We start from the raw sequence: 18134 nt of genomic DNA, 5'->3' as shown, positions 1-18134 counted from the left end.
GCTGGGCGGCCGGAGAGCGGCAGCTGTTGGCCAGCCGCCCAGCTCTGAAGGTAGCATCCCACCAGCAGAGCTGGATGGCCTTCAGAGCTGGGTGGCCGGAGAGTGGCAGCTGCTCACTGAGGGCCCAGCTCTGCAGGGAGGAGCACAGAAGTAAGGTGGCAATACCATACCATGCCATCCTTCCTTCTGCGCTGCTGCTGGCACCAGCTCTGCCTTCAGAGCTGGGCTCCTGACCAGCAGCCACCAGCTGCCCAACTCTGAAGGCAGCGCTACCACCAGCAGCAGCGCAGAAGTAAGGGTAGCAGTACCACAACCCTCCCTACAATAACCTTGTGACCCCGCTCTCAACTCCGAACTCCCTTTTGGGTCAGGACTCCTACAATTACAAGACTGTGAAATTTCAGATTTAAATAGCTGAATCATGAAATTTATGATTCTTAAAATTCTATGACTGAAATTGAACAAAACGGACCGTGAATTCGGTAAGGCTGTAACAATAAGCTGACTTCAGCTGAAGTTAGTAAAAGTAATTTTCCTCAACAGGAGAGTAGTTTTACACAGGATTGCTGGATCTGCCTCAAATGTCTGGCTTGTAATTCATCTATCTTCGTCGTAAATTGACAGTGTAAGTGAAAAACATGGCTAAAGAAAACATCCTATTTTACTTTTGTTTACAGATTTATAAAATAGCTTTCATACCAGTACAAATAGTTTTTCATACTGAAGACTTATGTTTAGGATATAATGAGTCAAAAGATACCAAGAGATGGTAATGCTATTGTGTTGAAGAATGTGTCACAAGTTGGCTGGGCTATGTTATCTACTAGATAAATATTTACTATTTATATTGTGGTAACAGCCACACAATGTGGTAAGTGCTTTCCAACCACACTGTTGCTCTGGTCCAAAATAGCTTAAAAATGAAAGACAGGACATAAGAAGAGATAGAAAAAGAGATGCAACATGCAAGTAGAGTGATTAGGGTGATGATTAGCCTACTTATTTAGTATTTGTATTACAGTAGCACCCAGAAACCCCAAATAGATAAAAACCCCACTATGATAGATGCAGATTTTTTTAAGGGACATTACACTGAAATCTATTCAAACAAAAACAAAACAAAAAAATTATAAGTAGTTTCAGGTACCACACCATACATGCTGTGTGGAAAACAAAGGCAAACAGGAGGAAGTCATTTATACAGGACAAACAGTGAAACTGACTACAAAGAAAGTGCTGTGAAGTGCACAGAGTAAATTGAAAAGTAGTGGAAAATGTTTCTCTTTCATTTATTGTAATCATTGGTGTTACTTGTATCAATACAGTAGAACCTGAGAGTTACGAACACCTAGGGAATGGAGGTTGTTCGCAACTCGGAAATGTTTGTAACCCGGAACAAAATGTTATGGTTGTTCTTTCAAAAGTTTACTACTGAACACTGGGCTTAATAAAGCTTTGAAACTTTACTATGCAGAAGAAAAATGCTGCTTTCCCTTTATTTTTTTAGTAGCTTACGTTTAACACAGTACTGTACTGTATTTGCCGTTTTTTCCCCCCTCCTGTCTCTACTGCTGCCTGATTGCATACTTCCTGTTCCAAATGAGGTGTGTGGTTGATTGGTCAGTTCGTAACTCTGGTGTTTAACTCTGAGGTTCTACTGTAGTAACTAAAAAAATTCAGAATAAGGTGATTCTTTAAGTTGATGGTGTCTCTTTAAGGACACTTCACAGAAGGCACTGTAGATTGCTTCTTTCTCCATATGCCTTTCCCTGCCAGTCCATACATTTTGCTCCAAGCACGATGTACGCTGCACAATTCAACTTGATAAAAAGACATTGGGAAGGTTCACTTTGCATTCTGCAAAATACAATGATTTGGACCAGCAAGGCAACAAATGAAAGGCAGGCTTTCATCCAGGAAATTTACAAAAGCCAAAACACATAGCACCCCCTGCAGGAGTGCTGGGCAGATTACTGGAACAATTCCTATCTACAACAAACCTTGTAGCTCCAAAAATTAGCATGAAAACAAATGTATTTTAGTGCTAGGTTTGCTTCTCAGTTACCTACTTTGCTACAAAAACATTATAAATTGCTGTTAATTTGTTTAACTGTCACAAAATAAAAATAATGTTTCTAATATTCTGAATTTGAATGATGAACATTCTAAAGTCAGAATTCTCCAATAGCCACATATAGTTAACAAGTAAAAATAATCATTTGGTCAGCCTGTATTAAGGGGAAAAGTTAGGTTCTAAAAGGTTAATAATTATTAAATATTTTAATAAATGGCTAATCAATTATTTTAAACTGTTAAGACGCCCAACAGGTTTCTTCTAATCAATTATAACATCTTCTGTTGTGCTCATCATTTGTACTACACGTCTGTAATATGCTTACAACATAGATTAATATGTTAACTTTTTATAAGCTATTTATGAATATACCCTTCATTTCAGAGTTACTGAGCATGCACAACTCCCACTGAAGTCATTGCTCTTTAATAGAACTGCATCAGGTGGGAGCTGAAGATGTTTAGGTAACTGAAAATCTGTAAATACAGAAGCTCCCCGACTTACGCAAGCGTTCCGTTCCAGAATGCCTTGCATAAGTTGAATTTTGCATAAGTCTGGAACCTATCTCCGACAGTTACACCAAAAAAAAAAAAAAAAGCTTACGGAACTTTTTCCGTAAGTTGGATTTGCATAACCCAGGGAGCATCTGTACCAATTTTTTTGGCATCCAAGTTTGATAATTCTAGCCATAGTTACTTGTCCTAGGCCACAGAAAAAGACAGTAGCAAAGATGGAAATAAATTAAATATCTAAGAAAAGTATCAAAATATCAACCAAAAACAGGGGGACTGCACAACTGGCCTGGGTAACCCTGCTCTACTTTGAAATCCTTCTTGCTTCTACACAGGACACATAGCAGAGGGATGCTGACAATGCTCATATGCATACCAATACTCAAAAGGTTCCTCCAGTGCACAGCTTTTTTCGTAGCAAAGAAAAAGGTAAATGTTTGAGGGGGAAAATTACGGGCACATTTGTGTATGCACCAAATTCAGTTGTGTGTCTTCAAGCCAAAACTGGTAAAGATACCCTCCTGCCATCAACCTCCAGTGTCAACACCTTGTGAACTAGGGCTCTTCCCAGAAACGACCAATACTTAAGATATGGTTTGAGATTAAAAATAGTAAAACACTTCCCAGTACTAGGTACACAGTATAACCAATCAGTATAAGCAGCAATTTCAACAATTTTTGACATTATAACTGTGTAGCTCTGATACTAACTATATCACACTGATCACTGTTACATGACTGTATAAAAACTTAGTTATCTGTGATAGTTTTTCAAACAAAACAGTCAATTTTGGTGTACAATATGGTGTACATTGAACATATCAATTACAGTCAATAAATAAGGTGACCCAAAAGAAATAAATAATTTAGGAGAAGCTTTGGGGTACATTGCTGCAAATCTTTGCAATCAACTATATAAAGAAGTGAGCTAAAAATTGAAATGTGTAAGACCATGTTTTGACATTTAACTGTATTTTCACATAGGACTGTAGAGTATATGGTATATGCAGTTCTCCTAGGTCCTCCTTTTTACAAATTTAATCATTAACAGACTAACTGAACATGTCAAGCATTAATCAAATAAATGGTACGCCTTGTTTGGGAAATAATCTTTAGTACCCCCTTTTTCAAGGGAAGATCACAATATTTTCTGAGCAGGGTTTTCAAGAGAAGGATAGTTGCCCTGATTTGAAAACTCTAGGTCCTGTGATTTCATCAGCAACACTGACTATACTATACCCTTGAGAAGGCAACAGTTCCTTGGGCCAGAAGTACTGACAAAGTAATGACAAGACAGCGAGGACTGCAAGCAAAAAAATATGGCAGATGTAGAATGTAAAGATAAGCAGACAACCTATGATTCGGTTCCTGCAAATGAAGGCATGGTGTTAACAATTCAGTTGAAGCTAAGGATTCAACACAGTTCGATAACTACCACCTACTTAACCACTCCCTTTAGTGTACTCTCAGAATGGGGTAATCTAGCCAGTATTAACTAGTGGTACTGTCCTCAGAACATTTGTTTTCTCCGCATCACAAATTTGTTTTCTTAGAGTTTTCCCCATCCCTGGGATGTTTCTTTACAAATGTTTCATATCTTACTTAAGCAATGAGAAATGTATCCTTGTAGTAAGATATTTTCAATATAAAGTAACAGGCATTTGGAAAAAATATGCAATATTAAGATTCAAACACCAAAACATATAATAGTAATAAGGCTAAGGTATACCATTTTCTATATATTTACTGTGATAGCTGTGTATTTAAACATTTGAGACTCATATGACCAAGTGCTAAATAAAACCAGTAAAGTATCAACATCAATACAGCAGTTTAAAGAGTACACCCCAAAATGTCTACTGTCTACAAGGCACTAAAATATAACTTACACTGCTGTAAATCAACACTAAGCATTAATGTAACAAAGAGAGGCCTGCACCTCAGATTGTTTTAAACTTGTTTTGACTCAGCAGCAGAAGTCACTAGATACACCTCTACCCCAACATAATGCGACCCAATATAACATGAATTCGGATATACGCGGTAAAGCAGCACTCTGGGGGGGGCAGGGCTGAGCACTCCAGCGGATCAAAGCAAGTTCGATATAATGCGGTTTCACCTATAACGCAGTAAGATTTTTTGGCTCCCGAGGACAGCGTTATATCGGGGTAGAGGTGTACTTTTTTCCATTAGTTTAATATATTGGCTTTTTGCCATTTTTTATTTCATACAAAAATAGGTAAAAAGAGAGGCTTGTCCCGCACATTAGCGCACTTAAATACTAAAATAAGTTAAAAATTCTCATATTTGTTGATCGTGAACCTGTGTGTGTCTGTATGTATACTTATCTACACACGCAGCATAAGCAAGGTCTGCTGAAATCAGACATGTTTACTAACACATTATTAATAGGATTTGAGTTCTGAACAGTTAAAATAAAAACACCAATCTTAGATTTGTAGTTTCATTTAAAAGGCAGAAATGTAAGAATAAATATTTTAATATAGATTAAGAAGGTCATTTTCTACTTTCTCTGTTCTTTGCAATGGCCTGTGAAACTATATAGTAACTGGTTTTTGAATGGCTGTTCTGACCCTATTTTAATGCTTCAACCAAGAAGAGGGTTGGGGGCTCAAGACCAAATAATATTTTTATTTAAATGTAATAGTCTATATAAAAATGCAGACTTTGGCTCATTAGCACTTTTAAAGGGAAAATTACTTACCTGTAAATGCAATTCTCTAAAGGAAGGTTCCACTATAAATTTGTACCCCATCTCATGCCCTTGAGAGCTAACAGGCTAGCACAGTGTAGTTTAACATCCTCTGACAGTGAGGCAGTCCATGCACATGCCTCGTGCTCAGGCGGATGGACATATAAATATACATAGCACATCTCAGCCGTTAACTACCAGTTCCTTTTCTAAGTATCAAAGGGATAACAAAAATCCTAACTCTCATGAGGAGCTAGGAGGGGAAATGTAGATGTATAGAGGAAATGACCTTCAGAGAACTTCTATTACAGGTATATATAGCAATTTCCTTTCCTTCGAAGGTATGTATCCTTGACAGAGCCTCATACTCAGTGATTACAAAGCCAGGGGAATGTCTCTCCCAAACAGACTAGGTTACTCAATGAGGCTGGAAAAAAATTACACAGAATTAGTGTAATATGTCCAGCCTATTATTATAATTAAAAATGTTAATTAGAAGAATGCCAGGTAAAACAAATACTCATCATCGTAACGTGACGCTGGAGAACCATTTCTTTAAAACTGATAAACATAGGTCGGCAGAATTTAGCAGTCAGTCAAACATCATTTGAAAAACTTTCATGGTCAGGATTACAGTAGTTAGCCACGTCAGACTTCTTCAATATATTTATTAATTAGCAAAGTGTGGAAAATGTGTATTTCTTCCTGTTAGTGGTTACTGAATTGTACATACTTTTTGAAGCCCTGCTGGATGTAGCAGCCTACAACGTTTGAAGACATTAAGAATTTCCTCCTCCCCACCCCCATTTATGTACAAGCATAGCACAAACATGAACAGGGTTTTGTAAATCCACTCACCTTCTCAGCAAAAGTGAGTTGGTAAGCTTTGCACAGTAAGTGGGCAAGCTCTAACCAATACTTTCTGCTTATTTTAGACTTATTTAAAAATATTTTACTTTCTAGCCCTCATGTTTGTGATTTGTCAAATATGAAATGATACAGTGCTATTTCTTGAGTTCAGAAAGACCTTTTCAGTGTCTCTGCCACTACTACAGCATTCCCAAACAGCAGCAGAGTGAAAATGACAATACTGTGGTCATATCAATGTTATTGCCCTGTGCTTCAGTAAGCCTGGAACAGCTGCAAAGACATGTACACAGAGGAGGATGACCTAAAAATTGGAAACTACAGAAGATGTAGAATGTCAGGGATCCCCTGCTACCCACAGCAGCCAAGAGGTCAGGGGATGGGTAAAGACTTACCATACTTCCTAGCTTCCAGCAGCTACAAGTCCGTATAGGAAGAGAAAAAGGTTACTTCCCTCTTTCAGCAGGGAGAGAAAGGCAGGAGTAATGGGGAGGTTTTGTGACTTTCAGACACTTGCTAGCCTTAAACAAATATAGAAGTAGATGGCACCTGAGCTGACAGAGCATGGTGACTGGAATTCCAGCACCTTTCCCCTTCCCAGTATCTGGGACAAATGATATTGGGCTCCGCACCAGGGCATTGGACATGGATTTCATTAGTGACCCCTCATTTTATTTTTCATCTTGGTCTCTGGCTAGAAGGTGTCTTCTAGAATACATGAAAAACTGCAAGATAGTAAGCAACATTACGTAATTTTAAAGTTTGATTCTTCCCAGTATGTCAGGGCCAGAAGATGTTAGCAGACCAGGACATGTTCCTAGTACTGCTCATTTTAAAAATGTTAATCCCCATTTAAGTACGTAATCTCTCATGACTCCTTTTTTAAAAATAAATAGTACAGAGTCAACTAGCTTGGACAAAACTGTATGACATTTTACTAGATTATCCACTTAGGCCTGTCAGAAATTCTTCCCTAAATACCAGCACTATCCTTGCCTCAAAAACTTCAGAACAATTCTAGCACGTAACAGAGTATGTAACCTGCATGTATCTGCAGGTATTAAAATACAAATCAGTACCTAAATTTACTTCTACTTACATAAATCGAAGAGATTAGCATCTAAAAGTCATTCAACCCAGCAGTTTGAATTCCACCTCCACTGTACTAATGGAATTCACAAATCATTTGTTCAAGAGCATTGACAATGGCCTGTTTCATGACACAGTAGATTTACACCTCCAAAACAAAACTCTTAATAAGTAACCAAATATGCTATTCAATATAATAAACAATGGACCAAATTCTGGTCTCAGTTAAATCACTGCAACCCATTTATTTGCAACTTGAATGCAGTTGCATAAACCTAATCCAGAAATACTACAGCTTCAGTCACTTCTCACAGACTTTGAAGAAACGCATTCAAATAACTTTTGCTATAAAATGAATTAGTTTACCTCGGGGGATATTTTATGGGGCTACTATATAAGTGCATGTGCTACAAGCAATGTTAACAGACATCTGGGTAAAACCAGCCTGAAAGAGTGAGAAAAAACAATACCCACTGTTTTAGGATTTCTAACATTTTTCACAGAGTTCACCACTTGAATACTTCAAGAAAGCTAGCACTCACTGAATAAAATAGTGACTAATCAGCTTCATTACTACTTTTTAGACTTGTTAATGTGAAGTCGCTCATAAATACGGAGCTGTTGGCATTCAAATTTACAGGGGGTAAAATAGTAGAAAAACATCGCAAAAAATCATTTGAAGGGGTGGAAGAGAAGAGACAGCAGACTGGAGACTAAAGTTAAAATAAAATGTTGAGCACAACTTGATAGCATCTCTGAAGACATTTCTGAAGCAATAATTATTATTAAATATGTTTATTATGTTAGTGCCTAAGGCCCAATCAAGAATGGGCCCCACTCTGCTAGGTACTCTACACACAGAGAGAAGTAGACAGCCGCTGCCTTGAAGGGCTTATAATCTAAATAGACAAGACAGACATAAGGTGAGGGAAAGAATATAACACAATATGATGCCAGCAAACGTTAGTTCCACTTTTTTTAAGGTTGGTGCTGTTAGGAAGGGACAAACCTAATGCAAAGTTAAGGAAGAGGGGACTTGGAAAAGATAGGGTTGAGAAGGGCTGGGGTGCAGTGAGCCTGAAGTGAAGATACTACAAGGGATGGGGGAGGGGATGACGAAGTGAGGGTTTGGAGCAAACAACCAGTTATAACAGGGCAGAGACAATCTAGTCAAAACTGTAGGAAGATCTCAGAATGTACAAAGGTACATGTTTTGGCTGCTGCAGCAGCTGCTCCTATTGGCAGTGATGTTAGGGTATGTCTACACTACCCACCGGATCGGCGGGCAGCGATCTATCCAGCAGGGCTCGATTTATCGCATCTAGTCTAGATGCGATAAATCGACCCTGAGCTCTCTCCCGTCAACTCCTGTACTCCACCTCCACGAGAGGTGTTGGTTGGAGTCAACGGGGGAGCAGCAACTGTCAACTCACCATGGTGAAGACACCACGATAAGTCAATCTAAGTACGTCGACTTCAGCTACGTTATTCACGTAGTTGAAGTTGCGTAACTTAGATCAGTTCACCCCTCCCCTCCCCCCATAACGTAGACCAGGCCTGAGTTTCTCTGTTTCTGAAAGGGTCTCTAAGGGATATTAGTAACAAGTGAATGCATACAGCAGAACTCTGATTTGATTGGGGGGAGGGGGAATTAAGAATATATGTCATTTGCTCACTTAAGCAATTTATACTCCCACCCTTTTTTTTTTTTTTTTTAAATGGTCACCTATACAAATATCCCAGATAGCATGCAACCTCTTCTCCACACAATCTTAATGCAGTCTGAGATGCATGCGTAAGAATGGCCATACTGGGTCAGACCAAAGGTTCATCTAGCCCAGAATCCTGTCTTCTGACAGTGGCCAATGCCAGGTGCCCCAGAGGGAATGAACAGAACAGGTAATCATCAAGTGATCCATCCCCTGTCACCCATTCCCAGCTTCTGACAAACAGAGGCTAGGGACACCATCCCTTCCCATCTTGGCTAACAGCCATTGATGGACCTATCCTCCATGAACCTATGTAGTTCTTTTTAAACCCTGTTATAGTCTTGGCCTCTGGCAAGGAATTCCAGATTGACTGTGCGTTGTGTGAAAAAATATTTCCTTTTGTTTGTTTTAAACCTGCTGCCTAGTAATTTCATTTGGTGACCCCTAGTTCTTGTGTTATGAGGAGGAGTAAATAACACTTCCTTATTTACTTTCTCCATGCCAGTCATGATTTTATAGACCGCTATCATATCCCCCATCGTCTCTTTTCCAAGCTGAAAAGTCCCAGTTTTATTAATCTCTCCTCATAAGGACGCTGTTCCATTCCCCTAATCATTTTTGTTGCCCTTTTCTGAACTTTTTCCAATTCCAATACATATTTTTTGAGATGGAGCGACCACATCTGCATGCAGTATTCAAAATGTGGGCATACCATGGATTTATATAAAGGCAATATGATATTTTCTGTCCTATTATCTATCCCTTTCTTAACGATGCCCAACATTCTCTTTGCTTTTTGAACTGCCACTGCACATTGAGTGGATATTTTCAGAGAATTATCCACAATGACTCCAAGATCTCTTTCTTTGAGTGGTAACAGCTAATTTAGACCCCATCATTTTATATGTATAGTTGGGATTATATTTTTCACTGTGCATTACTTTGAACTTATCAACATTGAATTTCATCTGCCATTTTGTTGCCCAGTAACCCAGTTTTGTTAGATTCTTTTGTAGCTTTTCGCAGTCTGCTTGGTTAGTATCCTCTGCTAGATCCAGGTATGTTGTTTAAATAAGTTAGTCACCTAAACTACTTCATTAGAACATCTTCCATGTCTAACTCAAGAATGTTATGGAGGGATCCAGGAAACAAATGTCTGTGACCAGGGACCCTTGGCACCAACTGGCGCATAGGGTTGTACAGGGCGCCCCGGATCAGATATCTGCATAATAGTTCAACAAAGGATGGCATGTGAGGTCTCTACCAATAATCATTACAAAAACATATGTATGAATAATATGTAAGGAGTTATGTGTCTATATTGAAAAGTATGTTCTTAAGGTCTTGGAGTTAAGGTAGATTATCAGGAGGTGACAAAATTCGGAGAGTTTCCTTGCCGACAAGAGGTAACCGACACCTATCTCCTTGTCTGGCCATTTGTGTATTGTATGCCTCATACTGATGCCTATTTATTTGCATATTGGGCTAGATGCAAATTAAGAGGCTGGAAAATCTACAAGAGTGGAAATCTACAGGAAGAAACAGACAGCAGGTGGGTGGGAGGAGGTGGTGTCCTGTTTATGAACAAAGACAAAGGACTGGTCTGGTATATCTGGAGTGCAAAAAGGACACATGGAATCATTCATCTGGGACGCAAACTGACAGAGTGTTTGTCTCATGAAAGGAGGGTCAGCCAGGATGGCTATAAAGTGCTGCAAGGATTCTGGATGAGCAATACTCTAAAAGACATGAGAGTATCTTGTTAATTAATTCTAAGACCTATAATGTGTATGAAGATTGTTTTACAAATGTTTTCAATACTTTTACTTGCTACTGTTGAATCTCTATGTTTTGTTAAATAAACGTATACCTGATTTCACTGTAAGCATATGTAAATGCAAGTGTTAAGCGGAGGTTGAACTGAGCTTGGGTATACTGTTTCTTTGGAAGCAGCGAATCTGTGAATACTGCGAGTGTCCAGTGGACAGGGACTGAACACTCAAGGGTTGGGGGTATGCCAATCGCTAACCTAGGGGATCAGCAACCTTCGGCACGTGATCCGCAGCTCTCATTGGCCAGGAACGGCAAACCGCAGCCACTGGGAGCTGTGGGGGGCCGTGCCTGTAAACAAAATGTCTCACAGCTCGCCAGCGGATTACCCTGATGGGCCACATGCCGAAGGTTGCCGACCCGTGCTAACCTATAGTAACAGCAGGACCTGCAAGCCCTTGAGGGAAGTCCCTACGTTGCCTGTGGTTGGTGGAGTCAGGGAGCTGACTCACAACAGGCCCAGACAAAGCTTTCTCATGCTAAGGGCAGTTGGTAGCAAGGGTGCCCCAGAACCCTGGGTAACCACAGGAAGCGTCACAATGTACCGCTGCATAATGTGAGTGAGAAAAACCCCAATTAACTTGAGGGTCATTTAAGTTAGACCAAAAGCAGAAATAGGAAGAATGAAAGTAATATGAGAACAGGACACTTGAGAGATGTTTGGCATCAGGCAAAGACAGCTCTTATAGAGACCTGGCACTACAACTTGTCAATAGTGAATGAAATCACAAAGGCACTACAAGAAAAAAAACAACAACAACACAGGGTTGATGCTAAATATATAATTAATCTGAATGGCAACTAAATCATAAGCAGCCATATGTACTCTGTACACTCGGAAGGCCAAATCTGAATGTGGGAGATGCCAAAAAAGATTTCAAACTATAGGAAAAACTCCTTGAGGGAGGGACCTCTATTTGACTGCAGAACACCAAACATGCATATGGCACTGAATAAATAATATTAGCAGTTCGACATAAGGATGATTTTTTTTTCCATAGTGTGTGGAAACCATATTTAATTCTAAAAATAAATCGTTGTTGAAAAATATGGGAAAGAAGCAGAACCACCAACAGTAATTACCAAAACCTAGAATTTGGAGCTTACAGAATCTTAGCAATTCCCGAAGTGTATCAGAATAAGAACTCAACCAGTTACTATTCAAGCAGCTACACAGCAACAAGCTGTTCTCCTCTCATATATTGCTGAGTACATGCAAAAAAAACCTCACAAATGAAGATGTCTGGTTGCAATTATACATGCAACTGTGATGAGATATTTCCCCCAACCATCCCATACGTGACTGCAAAAGGATATTAGCACAAGTGTTAATGCATCAACTATAACTACCATATTACTTTACAAGCTTGATAGCTCCATTGGTAGAGATCTTTTTATATTATAAATATTACAAATCTATATTTTTGGTTTCCACACAAGAAGGGGAGCAGGAGAGGGGAAATCCCAACAGCCAATTCCAAACTGTAATTAGTTATAATTAGTCCATGGTAATGGTAGAGGTCTGGTGTTCTTTAGTGAAGTAGCATCTTTGTTCTATGTTGATGAGGAATAATGTAATTAATTTATCTCCAATGACATGTTTGGGGCAAGAGGGTGATAAAGCCAGCCATTAGAAACAGTGAACATCAAGGAAAAAGAAGGTGCACAACTAAGTTTTTTATGTCATTGTGCCACCAAGGTTGTTTCTGGCCAGAGAAACAAGAAACATCTGCTCATGGTCATTTTTTTCATTAAACTCAAAAACTGATTTCATCCTTTCAGTACAATAGCCTATTCTTCCATTCACAGTCAGAAGGGATTTTTTTAGCTCCATCCAAAGAGAAGCTTTTGTAAGAATTAAAAGGGTCTGTTTACCTATTCCATAAGTGTTCTTACATAACCCAAGTGTGTACAACTGGCAAGCATAAATATAATATTTGTATTGATTACATGTAAATTCAGAATAAATAAAATCATATATAGGTAGCACTGCTTAACACACCACACTACAGAACACACAAAAACCTCATGTTAATATATTCCTATATCCAGGTATGCTATAAGGAAAAATGCTTATATTTCAATGTTTCAGAATAGCAGCCGTGTTAGTCTGTATCCACAAAAAGAACAGGAGTACTTGTTAGTCTCTAAATTTGTTAGTCGCTAAGGTGCCACAAGTACTCCTGTTCTTTTTATATTTCAATGTATATTCTTAACTTTTCAGAATAAAGAGATTTTAAGGCGCTAGACCAATGTGAAGGTTTCTTCTTGAATCAGTTTCAGTCTTCATAATAGGTTCTGATGATTGTGGGTTTGAAACTGGAAAATAGACCGAAGGCTGCAATTTTCAAAATGTTTGTATAAGCAGGTAAACTGATAAAAGTAAAGTACAAACTGACATGGGTCTCCTGGAGAGGTTTTCTTGCAGGTAGTGCCAGCCTCAATATCTTACATCTGATTAACAGGAGTTCACACAGAAAAGCCAATTAAAATCAATAAAATTAGATCAACTTCACATACACCCACACTGTGGATGGAAAAGGACTATGAGATTTAATTAAAATCAAAGGTTTTAAAGAACAGCACTAACATTTTGGCTTCCTAGTGCAGTGGTGTTCAAACTTTTTTTCTGGCAACCCAGTTGAAGAAAACTGTTGATGCCCGCGACCCAACGGAGCTGGGGATGAGGGGTTTGGGATGTGGGAGGGGCTCAGGGCTGGGGCAGAAGGTTGGGGTAAGGGGGTGATGGCTGCTGGGTGGGGCCGGGAATGAGGAGTTCAGGTGTGGGAGGGGGCTCTGGGTTGGAGCAGGGGGTTGGGAGGTCTGGGTGCAGGCTCTTGGGTGGGGCGGGGGAGGAGGGATGGGGGGTGCAGGGGGGGGCTCGGGGTGGGGGGGGGGTCAAGGCTGGAGCAGGGGATTGGGTGCGGGGTTCGGGCATGGGCTTACCTCAGGCAGCTCCCAGTCAGTGGTGCAGTGAGGGTGCTAAGGCAGGCTTCCTTCCTAGCACCGCAGACCGTGCTGCGCCCCGGAAGCGGCCAGCAGCAGGTCCAGATCCAGGCGGAGGTGCGCAAGGAGCTCCACGCTGCTCTTGCCCACAGGCACTGCCCCACCTAGCTGAGTTGGTGCTCGGGGCGGGGGCAGCGCACGGAGCCCCATGACCCACCCCTCCCCCGCCCGCCTAGGAGCCAGATCTGCTGCTAGCCACTTCCAGGGCACAGCGCAGTGTTGGAACAGGGAGGGACTAGCCTGCCTTAGCTGGGCAGCACCGCCGACGGGACTTTTAATGGCCTGGTCAGCAGCGCTGACCAGAGTCGCCGAGACCCAGTGCCTTCCATTCCACGACCCAGTACTGGGTCGCGACCCACAGTTTGAAAACCACTGGACTAGTGGATCACTATTACTATTCCTGGTAATAATTAACTGGTGTAACATCTAAGTAAGGTACTTTGAAAGTCTTACGTTTAAACTCACCTGATTCATTTTGAATTCCTGTTGTGTTCTGAAAAGACACACACAACAAAGAAACTCCTTTGATTACATGAGCCCTAAAAAGAAAAACAGACAATTGTAATACACGCCTACCTACAGTGATTTGAAACTACATAAAGATCTGTAGAGTTCTATTTAAAAGGGGCTTATCGAAAAGAAGCCCATTACTTTATATCAATTCTGCTTCAGACTACTATATTGTCATTATAACCGATTCAAATTTAATCTTAAAACCCAAAGAAAGGTTTCTACCACTGACCTTTCTACGGCATCTTTTAAAAGTGAGACAAGCTGTATTCAGATGACTGACATTGATTTATCAGTTTTTATAAACAAATTAGCTGTTAGCGTTTTGCAATACAAAGCATTGCTGAAGAACTAGTCTAATTTAGTGATTTATTTTAGTTAAGCTACACAGTCATGATGCTTACCCCATAGGTTTAAAGCAGTTTGAAAGGATTTAGCTGCGCAGTTCCCATTATCAACAAGAGTCAGGCAACTAAGTCTCCACTTACCACATCTAAAACAGATTTTTTTTTATGGAAATTCAGCCTACTTTTCACTAAGGTGCTTACAGATATTGTTTTATTGCATACTAGCATTTTTTTTAAAAATAAAGGCCCCAGGTTTGAAAAAGCATGTTTCCATAAGTAACACACAGCTTTAAGTTAAATTTGGAGCCCCAATGACTTGTGTCTATATTTACCAGGAGAACACTACACCTTAGATTGTAGTTATTTGATGTTATTTATGTACAAGGAAGCATTATTGGAAGTTACATTGTAATTTTTACACGAACATTGTTTACTACCATGCAATAAAATAAATTTACTGTATGTACCACATTATTTCTCTTGGAGATTAACTGGTGTCTACACTGTTAATGTATTTTATGAAAGTATAGTTTTTACTGTTATTCTCCTGGCTTCAGTTTTCTTAAGCAAGATAACAATCACTAATATATTAACAATACATGTTTTCAAGCGCTTAGGCTAAATAATGTTAAAATTACAATTAATTTAAAATGTGTTTTAGCAAAACACTCAAAATAAATTACTGGTAATTCCTCACTTCTCTGAATTATACAAAAGTTAAAATGCCTCATAACATAGCAGGTATTGTCACGTATATACCCATAATGATTTCTTAAGAATAGAGGATCATATGATTTATAATAAATTAAAAACTTTCCTTGAAAAGAGAATCTCTTACTGTATTCTAGTCCTCTATGAATAACTCATTTTGGCCTACAGTCCACTTAACTATACTTATATTGAGACAAAAGGCTGGGAAACGATCCGGCCTAAATCTGGCAACTTGCTCCACAGGTAGAGGTCTCTGTCTGAACAAAACCAGGTGCAGGATCAGCCCCTGAATTTTAAATAACTGTGGGACGTTTGAAGAAGGGACCTCTTTTTGGAACTTAACTATGATATTCCAAAAGATTTCAGCACACCCTTCAAGCAGGCACAAATCATTCAAAAATATTTCATTTTCAGTCCTAATATGTTCACATCTTTCCTTGACCCACAAATTTGACTTTCCAGATTGGCAGCACCAATGAGATCCAAGAACAATAGATAAGACTCAATGCTTTTCATTTCTGTTTTCAGCAGCTTCCAAATGTCATCAACATTTTGATTTTGTTAAATCCTGCAGTGACATCAATATGTCCCTTTGTCCCCTAGTCCTTTGGCTGAGGTTCATATGCTTACGTTTTATCACCGTCTTTCTTCAGGGGCCTCCCATACTACCCTCAGCTTTGATACCTTTATTTGCCTCTCCCTTGTGAATAATGTAGTTTTTACTTTAGATACTTTTACTTAAATGCTTTATTCAAGAGGTTCCTGAAATATGATCTATGGACTGCTAGGGTTCCACGGAGACCTACTAGTGGTCCATGGAAAGATGTCTTGTCACACGGAGAGGGGTGATCATATGTAAAGTGAAAGTAGACAGTATGACACACTTCTCCGTTAAGATGCAGCCTATATCATGAAAACGTTTGAGAGTACTTTAGCAGCATTGCTGCTTAAGCATTTATTAACTGTTTCATTGGGCTATGTATCCATATCTAGGTCAATTTATAGATGAAATACTGTAGACTAATATAGCACTCAAAACATTTCCTGGCATGAAAGACTAAATTTTTTATATTTTTAGTAAATTACAGGTCTTGTTTTCACAATATTTTGCTTTCAGACCAAAAGAAATTCCTGATATAAACAAAGCATGGGTTTTTTTTTTGTTAAACATATATGTTAGCATTTGTGTTTCATCTTGTTGAGCTGGAACAATTTGGACACAATACCATAAATATTCCTCAAACTTCAAAACTGAATGCATAGGGAACAGCTTTTGAATTTATTTACCTATGAAACTGTAGACACATTCATGCAAACAATGAGGAATAAAAACATTCCCTGAAAAAGGCATACTTACATCAGCACCACTTTCTCACCCACTGAACGTTGGTTATTTGACACAGCCTGACAAAAAGTGTAAACAAAGTGTACGCATTGAGGGGTAGGTGCTAAATGAAAACTGTCAGATTAAAATAATTTCTTTAAAAAAAAGCTTTCTTACCTATGTTAATAAGGTAATCATAGACACACTATTAACACTGAAAGAACTGTAAACATCTAATTCACTTTACCCCAGTCACACTATTTAATTTTTTAACTTTGTTCTACCTGGACAATGAAGCTAGACTGTTTCTCCCTGGTTCTGATATACTAGCTTAATGCTGTGATGTTTATACTGAGAACACTATAAGAGTATTTAAATCCAGCACACAAAAAATGGTCATGGTCTTTTTAAGAAAAACTTAATAAAACTAGGTATTAGTAGAAATGTTTTATTAAACTTTTTAAAAAGCTATATGTCTACACTTCTTGAAAATGTCTCTAACAATATGAGGGGAAGACAGTGAACTTCAATGTACTGCTTTTTTTTTTTAATGTATATATTATTTTTGTGGACAATTTCCTAAACATACACAGTAACTACTAGCTACTTTTGAAACTACTACAAGCTACCAAAGACAAGAACTAGGTACCTTCAAAGCATAAAACTAAAAGAGAAAATAAAATTAAGCTCAGAGCATAAGTATAGCTAGAATTTGATTTTATAGAAATACCTACTGAAAATTGGGTTACATTTTTTTTTTTAAAGTACTTTTGTTACAAGTCCCATCTATAACGGAAAAAGACGTGAGAATTTTTCTTCAATCTTTTTCAGTTTTGTAACTTGGTGCATTCAACAATACTTTGTGATTAGTGAATTTCACTGTTAAACTGCTAGGAGAGAATGTAATTAACTTATATTACAAAAACGTATCAATATTCATTATGAAAAAGGAATAAGACTATTAAATATAATTTCCTAGACAGTCACTTGGCTCCTTTACACCTACAGAAAGAATAGTATCAGGACACAAACACAAGTTATTTTTTAACAGCAACAACGTAATCTTCAATTTCCACTAGGCAGCCAAGAAGAGATTTAAAAATTAGAAAACCAAATAAAATGAAAGAGTAAGGCCCTGATTCTGCAAACACCTGTGCATGTCAGTAACTTCGTACATGTACGAAGTCTCACTGAATACAAAGGGATTACTCATATGTAAAGTTAGGCTATGGCTCCACTACAGACTTTACAGCAGCACAGCTGTACCACTGCAAGCTGCGCTGCTGTAAGGTCTCCCATGTAGCCACTCTATGCTGGCAGGAGAGAGCTCTCCTGAGGGCATAATTAAGCCACCCCCAACGTGTGGCAATAGCTACATTGGTGGGAGAGCATCTCCCACTACCATAGCACTATCCACACTGACACTTTTGTTGGTGAAACTT

The 18134-nt window shown here is 38.9% G+C and overlaps 1 protein-coding gene across 6 annotated transcripts in view; it reads right to left on the bottom strand.

Annotated features, from left to right (window-relative positions):
* The window catches only part of PRDM2 (PR/SET domain 2), a 118168-nt gene that overhangs the window by 86599 nt on the left and 13435 nt on the right, over positions 1 to 18134 (bottom strand). For 4 of the 6 annotated variants that reach the window (XM_034753490.1, XM_034753494.1, XM_034753492.1 and 1 more), the window contains exon 2: positions 14266 to 14339. The exons of 1 other annotated variant lie outside the window; for it this stretch is intronic. In XM_034753490.1, the coding sequence (XP_034609381.1) occupies positions 14266 to 14274 (9 nt within the window). In that variant the 5' untranslated portion in view covers positions 14275 to 14339. Of the gene's footprint in view, positions 1 to 14265; positions 14340 to 16725; positions 16773 to 18134 lie in introns of all 6 variants that reach the window. One more of the 6 variants, XM_034753491.1, reaches the window with a different exon arrangement.

This window comes from Trachemys scripta, chromosome 19, assembly GCF_013100865.1.
Source record: "Trachemys scripta elegans isolate TJP31775 chromosome 19, CAS_Tse_1.0, whole genome shotgun sequence".
Classification (NCBI taxonomy): Eukaryota; Metazoa; Chordata; order Testudines; family Emydidae; genus Trachemys; species Trachemys scripta.
The sequence above is the reverse complement of the archived record's forward strand: the minus strand, read 5'-3'. Positions and strand labels throughout refer to the sequence as shown.